At 42.6% G+C, this 21,286-nt stretch overlaps 1 protein-coding gene across 1 annotated transcript in view; it reads left to right on the plus strand.

Moving 5' to 3' along the window:
* Positions 1–21,286, plus strand: part of LOC145410466 (charged multivesicular body protein 7-like) — a 52,528-nt gene that overhangs the window by 25,437 nt on the left and 5,805 nt on the right. Inside the window, exons 8-9 of the mRNA XM_080280619.1 lie at positions 10,479–10,584; positions 14,178–14,313. Coding sequence (XP_080136745.1) covers positions 10,479–10,584; positions 14,178–14,313 — 242 coding nt within the window. The remainder of the gene's footprint in view (positions 1–10,478; positions 10,585–14,177; positions 14,314–21,286) is intronic.

Here is a 21,286-nt window from a genome sequence, read left to right on the forward strand (position 1 = left end):
CACATCGTCCTTTCACAGCCCTGGTATGAGCAACCATTCCCAGCATCGACCTCTCTACGAGCAATGAATCAGTTAGGCTCCTTTCAACACGATCCCTGTTCACTATATTCCATGTACAGTAAAATCTCGATATAATGGACATCAATAGACCAGAATTCACTTTTATCAGACTCGAAGAGCTACCAGACTAAATTCCTATACAGTTTATCGGAAAAAGTCCGATAAAGCCAGAAGCAGTCCGGACTGCTTGACCATTTCAGGTATGTTCACCACAATAAGGTAAATAAGACATGTTTATCAGTGTACAGTACAGTATTATTATATATATTATACAATTTGATTAATGTAGTGAAGTTATAACACAGTACAGTACTGCAGTGGTAGTCAAAACAGTTTAAAAACCATTCATGCAATCCAGACTAATGTCTGATATATTGGAAAAAGTCTGGGTTAGCAGGGGGAAGTCCGGATGTCGCTTTTATCGGAATTTCTCATTTTTCGGAATGTCTTGGGCCCCAATTAGTTCGTTATAGTGAGGTCTTACTGTATTTTTATGTGCATCTTTGTGTTTGAAATGTGAGTTACAAATGCACAACCTCCTTTCCTGACACATATCTTTCAGTTGCTTCCCATTATCATTTTCTCCTGGTACTCCATTACAACCCAATTATGTTATCCTCAGGACCATAGCCTACTTTTCCATTCATATCACCCATGACGATCACTTTATAGCTCCCGGGCGCTTCTCCCTCTGCTTCATCCAGCTCATCCCAAAACCTGTCTTTCTCTCTCTCTCTCTCTCACTCCTGTCATCACACGGTGCATACGCTACTATCACAGCCACTTTCACCTCCCCAAACTTGAACTTTACATACATACATCTTGAGTTGACACATTTGTAATCTCTCATTCCACTCTGCCACACTTCAGTCATCAAGAAAGCAACCCCTTCCTTGCATCCTCCTTGTCCATTCATGTCCAACCTCGCATTCTGTACATCCTTCGACTCCATTTCACACCCTTTCATCTTCATTTTGCACAATGCCATCACAGCATATCTCGCACTCAGCACATTCACCACTTCCACCCTCTTGCTCTCCTCATTCACACCTCTCACATTCCATATGGCCATGTGAATCTGCCCATTTGTTGGGGCCCTGGGTAGATATTGGACCAGGGAAAAAAAAAAAAAAAAAAAAAAAATGAAAATTACAAAACATCCAACCTTTACACTACTGTATGTACAGTAGCCCACCTAATTTTGGCACTGTTTTCAGGTCAGTCTGCCATTTTTAGACATCAAAACACACATAGGATTATCCATATTAATGTAAATAACATGACAACAGTGCATAAACAACAAAAATCCACAAAAAAACTGACAACAGTTTGAAAATCTGTTGTCTGTGACAAGTGATTGCTCTTGGGGCACAAAAAAATATTCCATGGCCAAATATGCCACCGTAAATTGGTTATATTGGTATAAATCATATACCATCATATTTGCTGGTGTTTATACTATAAGCTAATAAAAACACATAAAAATTATAAGTAAAAGTACAGAAATGAAGCAATAATAAAGTGTCCAGGAGCAAAACTTACCTTCATGTAACTGCCCACCATCCTAGTTCAGTATTTTGCTAACACCCTCCAAGAGTTAAGCATATGTTTAGATGCAGAATTTGATAAGCTTTCTCGTGGACTTTGCAGAATTTCGATACGGCCAATAGTAGTCGAATGAATCTCAAAAAAACTTTGAAAACTCTCAAGTCAGTGTTACCACCACAGAAGAGGGTAAGGACTGAGGGAGTGAGGGGGGAGCTGGGAGAGTATGGAGGAGGGATGGGAGAGGGGGAGAAGCAAGGCTGTGGGCAGGATTCTCCACCTTCCGCCAACAGGCAGATGGTTGCTTTTCCTGTACATTTACTTGTGGCTTGTGATCTGATAGACGCCGAGTAGCCATGTGGAAACACAACTCACCGGGACTGGGGGACTTTTGACCTTCGGTAAAGAGGAGGACAGCTGCTGTCTCCGAACATGGACTCATGGCTTGTGGTCTGTGTTTGATGGAGGTGGTGGTTGGGAAAGACTTGGCCCCTGTGGCTGTGCAATATTAGACATTCGGTGGGGAATGTGCACAGTTGTTTTGACACCGCTTGCGGGTTACAGTCGTATTATTCGGGTGCTGAAGGTTTGTTGGGAGTGATAGGATGGGCGCACGACTTTGACCATTCAGTACAGGGGCGGACAGACATTTGAGATGTGGTTGTGGGTTAATAAACTACTTCCTGCTCACAGCCTGAGCCTGGCGGCCACAATATCGAATGTTTGAACATGTTGGCTGGCCAGCCAAAGTTCTCGGGGACTAATAGCAAGTAAATTTGGATAATGGTTTAATAGAGCCAAGGCCCAGCATCCAGATAATGAACACGTCCAGATACTGATCATCTGGATAAATGAGGGACTACTGTAATATAGCAGCAAATATATGGCAGTCATTTTTCATGATTTTCAGGGCAATTTTACACACACATTTTCATAAGAAGTACTGTATTTACTTAGGCAAGCTCAAAATTATCAGAAGTTCCACAAAAATGGAAGAAGTTGAGAGGTGGAAGAGAGAGTTATATGTAGAAAGAAAGAGAGAGGTGAAAAGATTAGTAAGAGAGAGTAAAAAGAGAGTGGATGTGGAATTTGGAAGGAATTTGAGTGTAAAGTGGAGGGACCGTAAGAAAATGTTTTGGAAAGAGGTGAAAAGAGTAAGACAGGGTGGAAGTGAAGTTAGCAGGTGAGTGAAAGATAAAAATGGTAGATTACTAGTGGAGAAGGGAGAAAAAGTGAGCAGATGGGGAGAACACTTTAAGGAATTGTTGAACATAGAGGATGGAAGTAATGCGAGTATAAGTGGCTGGGGAATGGCTGGGAGAAGGAGGGAGGTGAGAAGACAGGAAGAAATCAGTAGGATAGAAGTTGTGGAAGCTATGAAGAAAGTTAAATCAGGGAAAGCCCCAGGAATTGATGGAGTGTGTGGTGAAATGCTGAAACATGGGGGAGAGATAGTAGTAGAATGGATGTGGAAGATGTGCAGATTGGCCTGGGAGGAAGGTAGAGTCCCGGAGGATTGGAAGTCAGGTACAGTACCCTCGCGTCCAACACGCGTTAGTCCAGCACGATTCACGTCCAGCTCGGAGAGCAAAAAATTAGTATTATTTAATACGATTTAATTACTGCAACACGAGTGTGTTAGCATAACACGCACAGAGCTCCGAGAAGTGGGCGAAATCCGCAGAGTTCACCTCTAGCTCGATCACGCCCGGTCCAACACGGTCATACTGGACATTCCCATGATGATGATAGCCAATGAAAACTTCTGATCAAGTAGCCTTCCCCGCCCGTTATCGTGACGTGATCGTGATGCCGACCAATTAAAAACGCTTCTGTTGTCACATGATGTTTTGTTTAAATTTCTCCCACCACAGCGCCACTCAATCGCATAATTCGCATTGGAAGGTGCTTTTTTCTTGCTGCATTTTCTGCCCTTGTTACTGCATTTTACCCTGCTCACGATGCCTAGGAAGCCTTCTGAGAACCCCAAGAAGCGTCGGCACCTCCCTCAGGCCACCAAGCTAGAAAGCATCGAGAGGAAGAAGAAAGGGGAGAGGAAAGTTGACATTGCCAAGGCCTACGACATGAATGAAGCCAACGTGAGGACCATAATAAAAAACCCAGACAAGATCCTGGCAGCCGAGGGCTATCACACAGCACTTCATACCAGGTTTGCCGAGGATACGATGGTAAATCGAAACGGTAACGTGGTAAAATTGCCGACGATACCACGGGCATTTGGAATTCATCTGGAAGGATTCCTGCCGAGGATACGACGGGCAAAACAGTGTGACCAAAACCCAGGCGACTCGACAGAGAATGTATCGTACTACAGCATAACATTTAGCCTGACACTGAATACATATTAATATTTTAGAATAAATATCAATCGTTTTGAAACCCTTCTCATCGGCATGTGTACCAGTTTATAAACAAAGTTGCTGCTCCTTATTCTCTACCGAGTCAGCGACAGCGATCACTTTCCACAGTCACGAGACGGGGCTATGGCAACAGTGTGAGAAGCATACCCTTTGCCAAGGATTACGGAGTGCTAGGACAGGCAGAAGCAGGACCTTCCATGGCTGTGGACGAAGATAGTGATTCTGAGTGTGATTTCGAAGGATTTATGAGGGAGGTTGAGGAGGAGCAACAGCCATTACCCGCTAGTGACGCCAGCAGCCATCCTCCGGGGACCCAGTAGGACTACCTACAGCCTTGGATACCACCTTCCATTCCCAGCAAGCCCACCAACACTATCCTAAATGGTTAGTTATCATTCATAGCACAGTACTATTTTTTATAATTACAATAGTACCAATATATGTATAGGTATATGGTAGGTATTTAAGGTGACTATTCCTAGGGTTGCTGACATAATTCATTTTCCTCCATAAGCTCTATTGTTAGTCCAACACGTTTTTGGTTCAACACGTGACCCATGCATGACAATATTACCGTGTTGGATGCGAGGGTACTGTATAATTATTCCCTTGTACAAAGGAAAAGGGGAAAAAGAAGTGTGTGGTAATCATAGGGGTATTTGTTTTCTTAGTATAATAGGAAAAGTGTATGGTAGGATACTTATTGACAGAGTTAGAGAAAGAACAGAGAAATTAGTTGGAGAAGAACAGGGAGGCTTTAGGAAGGGAAGAGGTTGTGTAGATCAGATATTCATTCCTAGATCATTAGTGGAAAAGTTTCTAGAGAAGGGAAAGAAGTTGTATGTGGCTTTCATGGATTTGGAGAAAGCATATGACAGGGTGGATAGACAAGGATTGTGGAAAGTGTTAAGAATATATGGAGTAGATGGGAAGTTGTTGAATGCTGTGAAGAGTATGTACAATGGTGCGAAGGCTGCAGTGCGTGTGGATGGTGAACTAAGTGAATTTTTCTCTTTGAAAGTTGGGTTGAAACAGGGATGTGTTATGTCTCCATGGTTGTTCAATCTGTACATGGATGGGGTAATAAAAGAGGTACAAGGTAGGGTAGTGGATGTTGGAGTGGCCCTGGTGAGAGAGGATAGTGTTTGGAAACTCCCTGTACTGTTGTTTGCAGATGATACTGTGTTGCTGAGTGGAGAGCTGCAAGGCTTGGTGGATGAGTTTGAGAGAGTGTGTAAGAAACGGAAGCTAAAGGTGAATGTAGGGAAGAGTAAAGTGATGGTCTTTGAGAGAGGTGAAGTCAGTGAATGTACAGCAAGGTTGGATGGTGAGGAATTGGAAAATGTGAGTACGTTTAAGTACTTGGGTAGTGTGATGAGTAAGGATGGAGGTTTGGAGGGTGAAGTGCTTGAAAGGGTACAGCAGGGAAGAAAGGTTGCTGGTTCTTTGAAAGCAGTGATAAGAAACAGGGAAGTGAAAAAGTTAACTACATGACAGTATTGTAATACCAACTCTAACAAACGGAAGTGAAGCTTGGATGTTGTTGGAAGGACACAAGTCAAGAGAGAGCAGTGGAAATGAGTTATTTAAGAGGAGCCTGTGGAGTCACATGGAGAGACAGGCTGACGAATGAGGATATAAAGGAGCGTTGTGGTGTGGATGTGGATGTGATAGGAAGCGTTATGAGGAACACACTGAGGTGGTTTGGCCATGTGAAGAGGGTGGAGGGTGAAAGACTGACGAAGAGAGTGTATGTGAGTGAGGTGGAGGGGGGAAGAGGGAGGGGGAGGCCGAGGATGAGATGGAGGGAGGGGGTGGAGAGGTATATGAGAGAGGGGGGTGTGAGTTGGGAGCAGGGCAGTGAAATGGCGGGGGACAGGCCGACTTGGAGGCGATTTGTTTGTGTCCACCCCAAACGGGATTGAGGCGTCTGGTAATAGATAGATAAATCGATGTAGCTTTTACCAGGCAAAACTATATTATATTAAACAAATTACTTATTGTGTAGCCACAATAAAGAAGCTTAGCCATATGGTATATAAGGGATGTGTAATATAAACAAGATCTGACAACACTAAGGTAACGAGTAACATTAACAAGGGATCTGAAGACAAAGGTGTCAAAGAACGCGTGTGTTAATTTTACGTTTTCTCAATAACTGGCTAATGTTATGCTTAACTGTAACCATATTCCATTCGTATCATAAGAGGGACCACAGCTATATATCTGGCAAGTTACAGCTTTAAAGCTTGTGCAGTTTTCTCTGAAATGTGTTGCAAAGAAAAAAAATGCGCAAATTTGACTTCGGTACTTTCCACTTGGCTGAATGGCAAAATATTAAGCCAAAATTGTTCAGCAAACATTTTCATCATGGGATTTTCATCCTAATAGCTGTATCTCAATTAGTTTCTGCGATATTTCAATTTCAGTTTTGCGATTTTTAGAATAATAATGAGACCTAAAAAAATAGGTCAAGATCATTTATATTTGGCACAAAGACTTGGGTTACCTTAGAGTATCTTCACATGCAATACAGTATCATCAAGATCGAAGGGAAGAAAAAAGCACAAAGAATAATCTATCATCTATCTATTGCCAGACGCCATAATCCCGTAAGGGGTGGCCATTTGACTCTGAGTTATTTATTTTACAGGGAGGGGCACTAACTCTTCACCAGCCCACTTGTTGACATGTAGGGAGCATGTGTGGTTGTTATATGGTTACCACCCAGCGTTGTAAATGGTTTCTTGGCTTACAGGAAACCATTTGGCTTGTCACTCAATGTAAAGCCACCTGTAATGGAAAGAAAAGCAATAAGAAGTGACAGGAAAGATGAGAGAAATAGGAAGAGAGGAGGGCAGGCACAGAAAAAGAATGATAAAGGCTAAGGAAGAAGTAGGCAGCACTACATCAAGTGAGTGGATGATGGTCACCACCACCTACCACTAACAAAGAAAAATAATATTGACAAAAACAAGAAGCTTCGTCATTTATATGACAAAGCTTAATCATCGTTATCATTGTCATCTAATCCTGTGTTGCCCCATGAGGGACACAGGAGCCCAGGGCTAGGCAAGGTGGTCCTGACATTTAACCCTTTGACTTACCAATGACAACCTTGGTCGCCATGCATTTGTCAACCTCAGATGTCAGCATGACGACTTTGCCCATCATCCGATGTAATCTCTAAAGAAATATTTAGGGAGTCAACATTTTTGTTGGATGACGGGCAAAAGTGGGTGGAGCTAAGCCTGCCACAGCTGGTGCATGCGTGCTCACTTGGTTTGCTTGGCTCAGTGTGGTGTGAGGTTCCTCACAGATAGGATGTACACCTCTTGACCTCCCGCTGAACACTTATGCTTCTTTTTTTTGTGTATATATGCGGCATTATTATATAAGAAAATACAACAAATAATACATTATTGGAAACGAATTTTTTTTTATTCTGCTACGTACTGAAGCAATAACTATTATTACTTCTTGAATAGTTGTTTTTTTTTTGGCAAATATTTTTTTAAAGGACAGTGTAAAACTTAACATGTCAGCTAAATTCTGCCCACTTTTTTTGCATTTTGTATGTATTGTCTTTTTGGACAATGTATAACAAAGCAAAACTCATCTTCAAATTGAGACCAAAATGGCCTTTCTATGATGAATAGTAACATTTCTACGAGCATTAGAAGTAAAATATCTCTACGCGACTGGTCTGAAAGCTCTTGAGCGAGAGTTATGCTCACAGCCAAAATTTACCCTCCTCCCTTCTCGGGATGGGATTAAGATGAGAGTGACCAACCTCACTCATCCCTGAGTGGCATTATGTGAGCAGGAAACCCCAGCCTCCCCTTGGATATAAACCTGCACAGGCTTTTTTCGATTGGAGTGCTTGAATTACTCTCTAAACCACCAGGTGCCATCATTCACTTATATGGTTACCATCCAGTGTACCGAATGGTTTCCTGGTGTAAAGGAAACCATTTGGCTTGTCACTCAGTGTAGAGTCACCCGTAAATAGAAGGAAGAGGAGAGAATGAAGGAAAGAAAGACAGAAGAGGAAAGAAGGAAGAGAGGCAAGGGCAGTCACCTTAGAGCAGCACTACATAGAGTGAGTGGATGGTGAGTGCCCCCACCTACTGAATTCCCAAGCCATGCTGCAATTTTTTAGCACCGTTCATATTTGGAATTTGAAAGTTGAAAAATTTGACACATGCTATTAACACATACTGTAATCTTCACTCGAGGTTGCTGGTGATTTATAAAGTTGCTTTGAAGCCAAAAATGTGTGTTTTTATTAGCTTTTACTCACTCTCATAAACCAGAAGCATGTATGTCTTAAAACTGTTTCATTTTAAGTAACACATCCTAGATATTAAGTAAGGACCAACTATTTTGGGAATGGTATTTAGTTGAAATTTAAGGTTCATATGAGACTAACAAGATTTAAGGTTCATATGAGACTAACAAGATTTAAGGTTCATATGAGACTAACAAGATTTAAGGTTCTTATGACACTAACCTGCTTTTAGGGTATTCCTGTTTCTTATCCTGAATCTATCCTGTTTGTTGTTGCATCTTTCGTTTTCGTTTTCATTTTTAAAGGCTTCAACATGCTTGCATGCATCAGCGTTGGTCATCTAATGGTGGCTGTCCATGCTGCACGATCTCTAGCAGCCTCCCTATTCAGTCCCTCATTCCTGAGGTCACGCTCATTGATACTCATCCCAGATCTTTTTCAGTCTTCATCTCTCAACCCTACCCCTTATGTTAACACTTCTCACTTTCTACACCCATTTGTCATCCCCCATCCTCTCCACATGCCCAAACCACCTCAATCTACCCCTCCTGTTTGGCCAGAAGGAACAACTACTACCTCTCCTCACCACAACACTAATACACTCCAGTCCAATCCTACTACCTCTTAATACTTCCATCATAAACCTAGCCCCCCCCCCCCTTTGCACTCAAGGATGCACTGCATATTCACCCAGTTATTGTCATTTCTGCAAGTTTGAGCCTGCAAATATCATCTTCAGTTTACTACCCAAGTCTCACTACCATACAGCATTACACTTCCAACACATGCAGCATACAGAGATCCTTTAGCATGGAGGGAGAGCCCTTTCAATGTCAGGAGGGGCAACAGCTTTCTGAACTTTTTCCACCTGCTCCTCACTCTAGCCACAGAGCTAGGTCCAGCCCCACCTCCAGCATTTAACAGGTCTCCCAGATAACAAAACTCTCCCGGACACTCGAGAGACTCATTAGCAAGATCAATCCTTGCGTGCCTGATAATCTCTACATGCTCTCCCTGATACACTGCACACATGAAATCAGTATTATTTCACAGTCTGCCTCTAATACCACTACCTCTCTTGTGCACCTGCTTACGACATACACTGCACAAGGTGGAATTACTTCCTATGCCCTTGTGGCAAATCGCACATGCCTACTCTCTTTCTTCTTTGACAGTACCGCTACCAGCCCAGGTATGATTATGTTATAACCAATAGTTTTACTCTGATACGATGAAAATTTATTTCCAAGGCTGCTTAATCCCGTGAATCTAGAGGATGCAGTGGTTATTATTATTATTTATCTGTATATAGCCAAACACCATCATTCCGTAAATGGGTAGCTGTTTGACATCGAGTTATTGTAGTTGTTTTACGGGGAGGGGCACTAGTCCTCCGTCAACATGTTTGTTGACACATAGGGAATGCATATGTTTGTTTATATGGTTACCACCTAGTGTTGAAAATGGTTTCCAGACTTACAGGAAACCATTAGGCTTGTCACTCAAAGTAATGCTACCTGAAAAGGGAAGAAGAGTAATAAAAAATGACAGGAAAGATGGGAGAAATAGGAAGAGAGAAGGGCAGACACAGAAAAAGAATGATAGAGATGAAGGAAGAAGTAGGCAGTACTACATCAAGTGAGTGGATGATGGTTGCCACCACCTGCTATAATTATTTTCATTATTATTACATCATACTGTATTTATTATTATATGCCAGGTGATTTTGTTTGGCAAAAGAAAAGCCTTCATAGGAATGGTTTTCCCATTACACCTCTCTGTTCACCAGAAAGTTGTCAGTTTGTGGTACCAAAGTTGAGGGTTAATTTAACTCACACTAGCTTATACCGGTATATATCCATATTTCAGTTACTTCTTTAAATTGATAATGAACTTTAACATTAATACATATGGTAGGACGACTTTCTTGCTGGAACTTTACCATTACTTACAGAAGTATTTATTAGGAGCACACCTACATTATAAAGTGAGAAGTACTGTTTGCTGAAGACATTGATTTTGTTGTTGTTGATTAGACATTTGAGACAATCCCCACACAAATATTACCAGACCCTTTTCAACATCTCCCCTCCAGACATAGCAGCACTAGCCATATAGAAACACGTACCTACTCATTTCATGCATAGGGCAATACAACGGAGAAGTATTACTTTTACTGTTAATTCCACACCCACCCACAGACAAGTGCTGGGTGCCTTCCGAGCGGGTGTTGAGGCTCTGAGAGTGGCCGTAGGTGGGGAGTCATCACCAGAGGGTGCTGCAAACACACTTGATGAACTTCAGCAGGTAAGGGATGTGGATGTCTTAAACCATTCACTATTGTTGTCTTTTCTGTTTTATTCTTGCCGTCTCCCAATAATTTTATTCTGTAAAGGAAGGACCTTTGTGGTAGGTGGGGGCACTCACCATCTATCACTCGATGTAGTGCTGCTCTCGGGTGTCAGCCCATCCTCTCCTCCCTCCATTCCTCCTTCCTCTTCTGTCTTTCTTTACTTCATTCTTTCCTTGTCCTTTTGCCTACAGGTGACTTTACTCTCCCTCTTTTGTCTTTCTTTCCTTCATTCTTTCCTCTTCCTTCTGCTTATGGGTGACTCTAGACTGAGTGACAAGCTGAATGGTATCCTGTACACCAGGAAACCATTTACTGCTCTGGGTGGTAACCATATAACCAAATTATGGTGTCTGGTAGTTTACTGGGTTATTACGGTGCTCCAATCGTATTGAACTGGTGAAGGTTTATATCCAAGGGGTGGTTGGGGTTATTGCTCATGTAATGCCACTCAGGGATGAGTGAGGCATTTTACTCTCATCTTAAATGTTGGGACCAACTTGCCTAGCCCCAGGCTTCTACGCTCCTCATGGGGCAACATAGGATTGGATGGTGGATGGATGGATGAAGTAAGGACCACTTGCCGTGAAGGGGTTAATGAGAAGCAAAAGCCCAGATTATTATTATCATCATTGTCGTTGTCAAACCCCTTCAGAGGGCACCACAAATGTTTTTGATGAACTGTGGCATGTGAGTGGAAGAGATGCAATGTGTCACTACCAATTTGTCTTATTATATTATTCTAAGCTTCTCCAGATGATTTAATTCAGTTTAGGTGACACTTTTGAAATGAGGGTAGATATACCTGCAAACACTCAGTGAACAACAAGAAATGGGAGAGAGAGACACATATGTTCTAATTCCAGCTGTATGCTGAAGTTTGAGTCACCAAGAGGTGACTGTACATTTATTGGTTGTTTGATGGAACCAGGGGCTTAGGCCAATTAAAATACTGTAATAACATTCAGAAGACATGATGAAAGAGGGAGAGGTGGGGGAGAGTGATATGATAAGAATACCAGTTAAAATACTGTAATAACATCCAGAAGACATGGTGAAAGAGGGAGAGGTGAGGGCGAATGATATGATAAGAATATTAGTGTTCCCCTCTCTTGACAGGTGTGTTAATATAATTAATAAATCCTGGTAATAACTTTATCAGTTTATATAGCTGAATAAAATCATGTAATCCTAGTAAGACTATAATGAACAGTCAGCAGCTGAAGTCTTGTTACCTTTCATGATTTTCTTTCCATGGGCTTTGAAAATTAGTTTATAAAATCCGAAGCGGGAGATATTGTCAGTGATGTGTGGCCAAATATGGTCTTCAGAGTCAGTTGCAGATTCCTTAGGCTGATTAGTTATACTCGTGAAGAGACTAGTAATATAAGCATGCCATTATACTGAGGGAGTAACATTTTTCTTCCCTATCAGCAGGTGCTTAGACTTATAATAATGCCTTGGTAGTGTCATAACTTTCTTGATTATCATTTAACCCTCTCAGTCTGGTAACATTAATTTTTTATTGCTACCACAATGATTCTGTTAACCATGAGGTAGACTTTTTGAATTGGAGGAGGCAGATTTGGCTTTAAGTAACCTGTTCATTACTACATGTTGTTATAATTAACCTGTTCATTACTACATGTTGTTACTAACTTTTAAATTTAAAGGAGGGAGATTGCAAGAAAATTTGTAATATCCAATACTTCACCAGATTGAAGGAGTTGAGACTATCTGAGGAAGGGCAGAGTCAAAATGCACTGATTTACCACAACTCCAGTGACATTATTTAACCTAAAGGAAGATGTCCTTTTTGTGTGTGTGTGAGATGTTACTTCATCTAAATGATACTTCCAGTAGAAAAAAAAAATGTACAACTGATGTTGACCACTTGACTGAAAAATCTTTTATTTTATTGTATTGTTTCTGTCTCATTACTTCTATCTATTGCCAGACGCTTCAATCCCGTTTGGGGTGGCCACAAACAAATCGCCTCCAAGTCGCCCTGTCCCCTGCCATTTCACTGCCCTGCTCCCAACTCACACCCCCCTCTCTCATATACCTCTCCACCCCATCCCTCCATCTCATCCTCGGCCTCCCCCTCCCTCTTCCCCCTTCCACCTCACTCACATACACTCTCTTTGTCAGTCTTTCACCCTCCATTCTCTCCACATGGCCAAACCACCTCAGTGTGTTCCTCATAACGCTTCCTATCACATCCACATCCACACCACAACGCTCCTTTATATCCTCATTCGTCAGCCTGTCTCTCCATGTGACTCCACAGGCTCCTCTTAAATAACTCATATCCACTGCTCTCACTCTTGACTTGTGTCCTTCCAACAACGTCCAAGCTTCACTTCCATACGTTAGAGTTGGTATCACAATACTGTCATGTAGTAACTTTTTCACTTCCATGCTCACTTCCCTGTTGCTTATCACTGCTTTCAAAGAACCAGCAACCTTTCTTCCCTGCTGTACCCTTTCAAGCACTTCACCCTCCAAACCTCCATCCTTACTCATCACACTACCCAAGTACTTAAACGTACTCACATTTTCCAATTCCTCACCATCCAACCTCGCTGTACATTCACTGACTTCACCTCTCTCAAAGACCATCACTTTACTCTTCCCTACATTCACCTTTAGATTCTGTTTCTTACACACTCTCCCAAACTTATCCACCAAGCCTTGCAGCTCCCCTTTGTCTTCACTCAACAACACAGTATCATCTGCAAACAACAGTACAGGGAGTTTCCAAACATATCCTCTCTCACCAGGGCCACTCCAACATCCACTACCCTACCTTGTACCTCTTTTATTACCCCATCCATGTACAGATTGAACAACCATGGAGACATGACACATCCCTGTTTCAACCTAACTTTCAAAGAGAAAAATTCACTTAGTTCACCATCCACACGCACTGCAGCCTTCGCACCATCGTACATACTCTTCACAGCATTCAGCAACTTCCCATCTACTCCATATATTCTTAACACTTTCCACAATCCTTGTCTATCCACCCTGTCATATGCTTTCTCCAAATCCATGAAAGCCGCATACAACTTCTTTCCCTTCTCTAGAAACTTTTCCACTAAAGATCTAAGAATGAATATCTGATCTACACAACCTCTTCCCTTCCTAAAGCCTCCCTGTTCTTTTGGAGAATTTCTTACTGGAAGGATCAGATATAGCCTTTATTAGCTCTTGGAATATGAAAGATAGGCTCACAGGTGAATAAAATCTTTTAGATTAAGCATAAGTTATAAAAAGAAGTCGTTGTGCAAATGTATCTATATCTACATGCACCAGATGATTTTTTCCCAGAGAGGGTTGCCACTGTAATTGCCTAAATATCACCATGACCTCTGCCATTAAGCTGCCTTCTTTCCAGCTAGCTCTGCTCTTATTTATATTCCCATTCACCCCAGCCCTCCCCTTCTCTTCCCCTTCTCTTCCACTTAACTCACAAAAATCTCTCCACTTCATCCTTGGTCTTACCCTCCTCCTCTTTCCCTCTAGCCTACATTGTTCTTCCTAACAGGTGCTTGAGGAATGTGATGATGTAACATCGCTGGTTGCAAGAGGGGTAACTGGACAGGGTGAAGGGGAGGAAGCTGACCTGGAGGCAGAGCTGAATAATCTACTAGGCTCTGATCAGAGACAGCTGGGAGTCCAAGGTGGGTCCTCTCCTGTATGTGGTGTCTGGGGGAGATTTGACATCTTTGGAGTGCATAGACTGGATATGATGAAGAATAATGTGGTTTGCAAATTATATGAAAATTAAGTTTGTTGATAATTGGGAGGAGTTTATGTAATTAGATGGTATGGTCATATGGAGAGAATAAATGTAGAGTGATGGAAAGGATTTGTATAACTGAGTTTGAAAGTGGGAGGAGGTATGGTAGGCTAAGAAAGTGAATGAATGTGGTAAATGAGTGTGAGTAACCCAAATATGGAATTTTAGAAAGCTAAGAAGGTGACAAATGATTAATTGGTAGAATGATATATGTACAGAGAAACACAACAGGGGTTTGACTTTTTTTTTTTCCCCAGTCAGTGGAATTATTCCATGCAACAGGTGTATATAAAACCAATCCAGGATGAGTCCTCTTTCATGTGTAGTGTCTGCAGGAGATTTACCATAATTGAGTTGATGGAGCAGGTCTGTGACATCAATACCATATGGATGGACAGTATTGTAACAACCAATTTCCACATGCCTGAAATGGGCAGGCAGCTCAATTGTACACTTTCAAGCAGTGTTTTATGGGTCTTTAAGGCCAACTAATCTGTAGGGGATCTAAAAGGAAGGAGGAAAAAAGTACAATACATATAGGATGGTTTTGCCTGTGAGATGTAGGAGATAATTCATTTGGCCTAAGTAGAAACGTGAAAGTGAAAGAGAAGTATAAAGCATATACTGTACAGAGGAGTACATGACGAGGATTTAGCACCCTTTTTTGTATTAGAGTTCATTCATCACAACTTGGCTTAGAGTTTTGTTCTTTTGCAGCTTTTTCCCATTCCTCAGTGTCATAATAAGCCAGTACCCTGGATCCTTTCCATACCACTTTGTGAGTGGCACTATATTTTAGTTTTAATCTCCTGTTTATAGGCCAGCATTAAAGATGGAGAGATGGTAATTTTACACATAGTTAAAGCAAACTAAATATTGGTAGTTTATGGCAGTGACTATTCAGCAGATGTGTGTGCATTAACCCCTAAAGCGCGGCCGTCCACCCCCCCCCGGTGTGGCAGGGGTTGTATCGCGGTCTGAGTACCTGTAGGAAAATATATGCCAAAAATCAGAGATTAACCCTAGAACATTATAATTTTTATGGCAGATAGTACTTACATTCAGCTTTCTCCAGAGACAGGTGCCTTCTTGAACTACCCAAGGACTTGTGGAGACTTGCAAAGTTGGGTAACAAAATCTTCACTTTCACACGTCCAGAAACCCGGCTTCCCCTCTACCACAGCCTTAGTCTGTCACAGTACACTTTATATTACAACGTACAGGTAGTTTGGAATCCGTATTTGTACAATAAGCACTGAAAATAAGGCTAAAATCAACGGAGTGTACGGCCGACATGCAGCGCGGCGGCAGTCTTCCTGTCACTGAACAAACATTTCCCTTTTCACAGCTAAAAACACATATACTACATTATTTTCCATCATAGTACTTCCCAAAGGCTCGCATGTCACAGTTACGGCCATAAAAATCACTGTCACTGCCAGTATTGTGAAGCGGGAATGAGAAAGACCACCGTGGCGTGCTTTTATTCTGCCTTACGCCGGTCACTTTATTCTCGTTCCTGTCGGCCGCTCGCACTTCATTTTTATCGCTCACTTTCACTCTCGCTGTCAGTTTAGTGCCTAATTCATCACTTGTCACTGTCATTACTTATAAAAATAATATTTCCTACGCACCAAACTGTCACTGTCATAACATAGAATAGAAAAAATGCTTACACTGGAGTGACTGTCACTGTCAATACTTATATTATTACTATGTACAATAATTTACACTGAAATCACTGTCACTGTCAGTGCTTTTACAACTACATACACTAATTTACACTCAACTGACTGTCACTGTCAGTACGTACAAGAAAACTAAGCACTAGTATCACTGTCACTCTCAGTATTATTTACATATTTCCACCCTTATTTTCAATATCTACTCAGGCTGTGGTAGTCAAAGAAACACGGGTAAGCGCACAGGGGAATCTGACACTCTTTGCACTGCAAGGAGGTGCGTCTAAAACTTCATTCCTGCCGGTTGGTGTGGCTGCAAACATAGCACCTCCTCAGTGCTTTCCCCCTCTTGGCAGTGCTAGGCAGTGGCTCGAGGCGGTGTCGCTGAAGGTAGTCCTGGCACTGTAGGCGGTCTGGACGTGCCTGTGAGTGGCGCCTGGGACGTGATGGCAGTACTTGTCCAAAACACTGAAGCAGCTGGTAAACACAAGTCTTTGAAAACCGCCTGAGAGAGTAATTAGCTGGGTTCCTGTTCTTGATCTTATACAGGATGAAGGCGTTCAGCATACACATATCAAGCAAGTGCAAGAACACCTTCCTGTACCAGCGCCGGTTCCTCCTCAGGCAGTCAATCTCTCCAATCATCATATCGGACTTGTCCACCAGCCGCATATTGACGTTGTAGTCAATTACAGCATCAGGCTTCATCACAGGCTCGCCAGTCCTTATGTCGACCTTCCCTGTGGCTTGGATTTCCCCCTTGTGTACTGTGGCGAGCATATTGACGATCCTCTGGTCGTGCCACCGTATCGCCAGCATCTTCTCTGATTTCTTCAGGTGCACATCTCCCCGCTTTGATCTTGCAGCCTCGGGGAAGGCAGGGTAGTGTGCCCTATTGCTCCTGACAGTGCCACAGGAGCCTACGCCATGCTTTGAAAGGTACTTGGCGAGTTTCGGTGCTGTATAATAATTGTCAGTATACAGGACATGATTCCTGCCAAAGTACTTTTCCAGAAGCACTTTCACCACAGAGCCAGAGAATCCAAGGGGGTCGGTCTTGTCCAAGTCCACATTGCTGGCGGTGTAGATGACGAAGTCTAGGATGAACCCTGTCTTGCAGTTGCACAGCACGAAAAACTTTATTCCAAAGTGGTGGCGTTTGGTAGGAATATACTGCACGCACCGAAGACGGCCCCTGAACAAAACCAAGGACTCGTCGATCACTACTTTCTTGAATGGCCGAAGGAACATCATAAACTTGTCCTTGATCAAGTTCAGGATTTCCCTCACTTTCCATAGGCGGTCAATCTGGGAAGGCTCATCATTGTTTGCGGAGTGCAGGTACATCATGAGTTGCCTGAAACGATCCCGAGTCATGTACTTGTTGAAGATGGGTGTGGGGCACAGGTCGTCAGCACACCAGTACAGGTAACTCGCACGGAACACGTGGGTTTCGTTCCTACCGTGCCGTGTTAGGTGCGAAATCGCATATATTTAGACTACTCCGTATTTTGCTCCCTAGACCCCCCAAATGTGTTGTTTTGCTGTTATCTGTCACTGGTAATCACTAGAAAGCACTTTAAGTGGTTAGAAGGTTTATTTAATGTTATAACTCACAAATACAGTACTCCAGAGCAAAACTTCAACACACAAATACTGTACGTAAACACAAGGAAACATTCCGACGCCGATCATAGGTAATCATATAAATCAGGTTAACTGGTACCAGTGCTTTAACTTACAAGTACATACCAGAACAGTACATATTTAACTTAGAAATGCAGTACTGTGATATCGAATGATTTCAGTACATAATCTGTTAGGATTGGCTGGAAAAAAAAAAAAAATGTTATGAATACATTTTCACCTTTTTGATATATGTTTATGGTAGTTTCGAGTTATTTTTTACGCTATCGTTGTGCCCATGCTTGGAAAAGGGAGCGAAAGAGTTGAATTTTCAGTCCTAAATGAGAAAACTGCATGTCCTCCAAGGCTAGACTCTGCCACGGGAGAATAAAGTGGAGGGTCAGTCCGATTAGCAATAAGGAAGTTGTGTCACAACTTCCAGCTCCCACACCGCGAGAATGGCTAAAAATATAATCGTAATGCAGTTTCAGAACTAACAATAAATCTAATTATTACGAATAGAGATACAAAGCAGAAATAAATACGTTTACAGACGGGGAAAATGTACTTCTTCCGTCATAACAAGTTCATCTTTCTCTATCATTTTACGTTCATCTTTATCATTTTACCTTGTTATTTTCGCAATATATATTGCTGTCTCATAAACAGGGTGGTTGATTGTGTTTTGCAAGGGAGGAAAAAGGTTGTATTTTCTGTCTGGGTCGAGATAATGGGTGTAACTATGTGTGGTTAGGCATGGCCACGAGCAAAAAAATCGTACATCCACTCATCACGATAGCAGGGGGTGAACTGACAGATGATACATGAGAGGGTGAAGTCAAGGTCAGTCTCATGTCCCAGATTTTTGTTCACTTCCCGAAAGTTTTCACAGTTTTCTACAAGTTGCATTGCATCAAATGATCCAAACCATTACAGCAAACCTGAGCAAATAGGTAAAGATACCAAGACAAAAATGTATTTTTCTCTTATTATAAGTCTTTAACGAACAAACAAAAATGGCAATATTCCGACGCCGATCATAGGTAATCATATAAATCAGGTTAACTGGTTACAAGGCTTTATTTAATGCTTTAATTGCTTACAAGTACATACCAGAACAGTAAATATTAAACTTACAAATACAGTACTGTAGAAAAGCAGTACAGTAAGAGTTTAACGAACAAACAAAAAAGGCAATATTCCGACACCGATCATGGGTAATCATATAATTCGGGTTAACTGGTTACAAGGCTTTATTTAATGATTTAACTTTATTTAAGTGCTTACAAGTACAGTACATACGAGAACAGTAAATATTTAACTTACAAATACTGTACAGTACTCTGGAAGAAACGAACAAATAAAAAAGGCAATATTCTGACGCCTATCAGGTAAACTGGTTATAAGACTTTATTTCTTGCTTTAATGTTATTTAATAGTACTTTAAGTTGCACATAAACTTACCAGAACAGTACAGTACTGTAAATATTGAACTTACAAATACTGTGCTACTGTACTCGGAAATGTCTCACTCACTGAATAATTTCCCGCCTAGATCGTCACGTAATCAAAACAAACCGTGCGCTGCGGTGACGTTCGAGGATTTGATCTTTGAAAGGCCTCTCCTGCATTAATTTGTAGTTTTCATAATGGTTTTTAATCTTACGTTGTCTTATATGTATCCCAGCCCTTACCGTGTATAATTGCGAGCGCGTTCCGTGAGATCGTGTTCCGTGCGAGTTACCTGTACTCCTCGAGCTTGTGCTTCCAGTTATATGGCATGAGAAGCATCAAGCCGATGAATACAAATAGTTCCCGGATCGTCACAGGAACCTATGCTGCCATCCGCGACGTGGATGGCATGGCACCTTCACCTTCACGAACTGCAGCACGTTGTCCTTCGTACCTGTTGGTCTCGGTACAAATATGCTGCATGACTTCGTCATCCAGGAAGGCCAACAGGTAGTCCAAACATTCACCACCCTCGGGGACAGGGAAGTCAGCCTGGATCCCACACCCAGTTGAATCAAAGGGCAGATCCTCTGGCACAAAATCAGAGCCCTCAGACCACACGAAGGCATCCAGAGTGCCCTGCCAAGGCTGGGAGTGGGTGGGTGCGTCAGAGGGTGAGGCAGGCCGTGTGGCAGTGGGTGAGGTAGGTCGTGAATGTGCGGTTGTGGTGGTGGTGGGAAGAGTGGGAGAAGGTTCAAGGTCACTCACAGTAGGCTGGGTGGTGAGTTGCCTAGTGCGAGAAACCTTACCACTAATTTTAGCACTAGTAGACACTTTCCTACTCATGCCAGCACGAACACGGGGCCTACGGAAACCTCTACGACCACCAGACTGCCTACTTCCCTTCCGAGGTGGTGAAGGAGACTCCGAAGACTCTGGAGAAATCACTGCAGACGATGATGACGAGATAATGGGGCTGGGGGTGCGAGGCGGTATGGCGGCAGCCTGACCTGAGGTTGGGGACAATGTCCGGCCTGCGGAGAACAATGACTGGGAACCAGGGTCACCACTTCGCTTCCTCTTTGCCCCCTTGCCATACGCCACTCCCTTCTGCTGTGGAGCCTTCCCTGACGAGGTACTAGTCACAGCAATGACCTCTTCCTGCACCTCAGACTCAGCACTCAATGATAAAGTGTCTGATTCTGCAAGGCTGGACCACACACCAACATCACTACCGTAGTCCATAGAGGCTTTCAGTAGTTCTAGGCCTATAGCCAACTCACTCAGGCCCTTTGCACTCCCTAGTAAGGGTTTAGAAGGGGTAGAGGTCACAGAGCCCTTTTATGGAGGGCTGGAAGGCACTGACTCGGAAGAGCTAGAATTCACCATAATGTCACCTTGAAAGCCTGCGGTAAACTGACGCTAAACAGGGGCAAACCGCACGAAAAAAAGCTAGTGTGACAACTGGGGAAACAAGCGTTTCCAATTAGCATAAACTGCTTGTGAGAGGAAAGCGCAGATTGACATTTCAGAGCAGTCAGCGCGCTGCCATATATCACAGTCAGGGTGGCCTGGCCGCGGTGGGGAGGTGGGTAAAAAAAGCGATACCTGGCAACAACGGAGGTCAGTAGTACAAAGGTCAAGTATGCTAATTGTAGCTAAAGGGTGGCGGTACTGATAGACAATACCAGCTTGAACCTGCTTGCCCGCGTTTATTCAAAATTAACTCGAATCGGAAACGCGACGATCCGCCGATATGTCCTTTTCAGCAAGCATCACAAAGGCAACGACCCGCATTTTAGGGGTTAAGCAAACTGAATATCGGTAGTTGATGGCAGTGACTATTCAGCAGATGTGTATGCATTAAAGCAAACTGAATATTGGGAGTTGATGGCAGAGACTATTCAGCAGATGTATATGCCAAGCATCAGTAAAGAAAAACATAAAACAGTACCTGCAGATGGTTTTGTTTGTGAGATGGAGCCATGATTCCAGTAGCTCAAATGATGTGTGAATGATTGTATGGCACATTTCACTGGACATGCAATCTGGTAGTTCTTCCACTTTTATGGTTTGCCTTTCTTTGTGGACTCT

This window comes from Coenobita brevimanus, chromosome 85 (assembly GCF_032717465.1).
Source record: "Coenobita brevimanus isolate Jiangsu-jjx chromosome 85, ASM3271746v2, whole genome shotgun sequence".
NCBI lineage: Eukaryota > Metazoa > Arthropoda > Malacostraca > Decapoda > Coenobitidae > Coenobita > Coenobita brevimanus.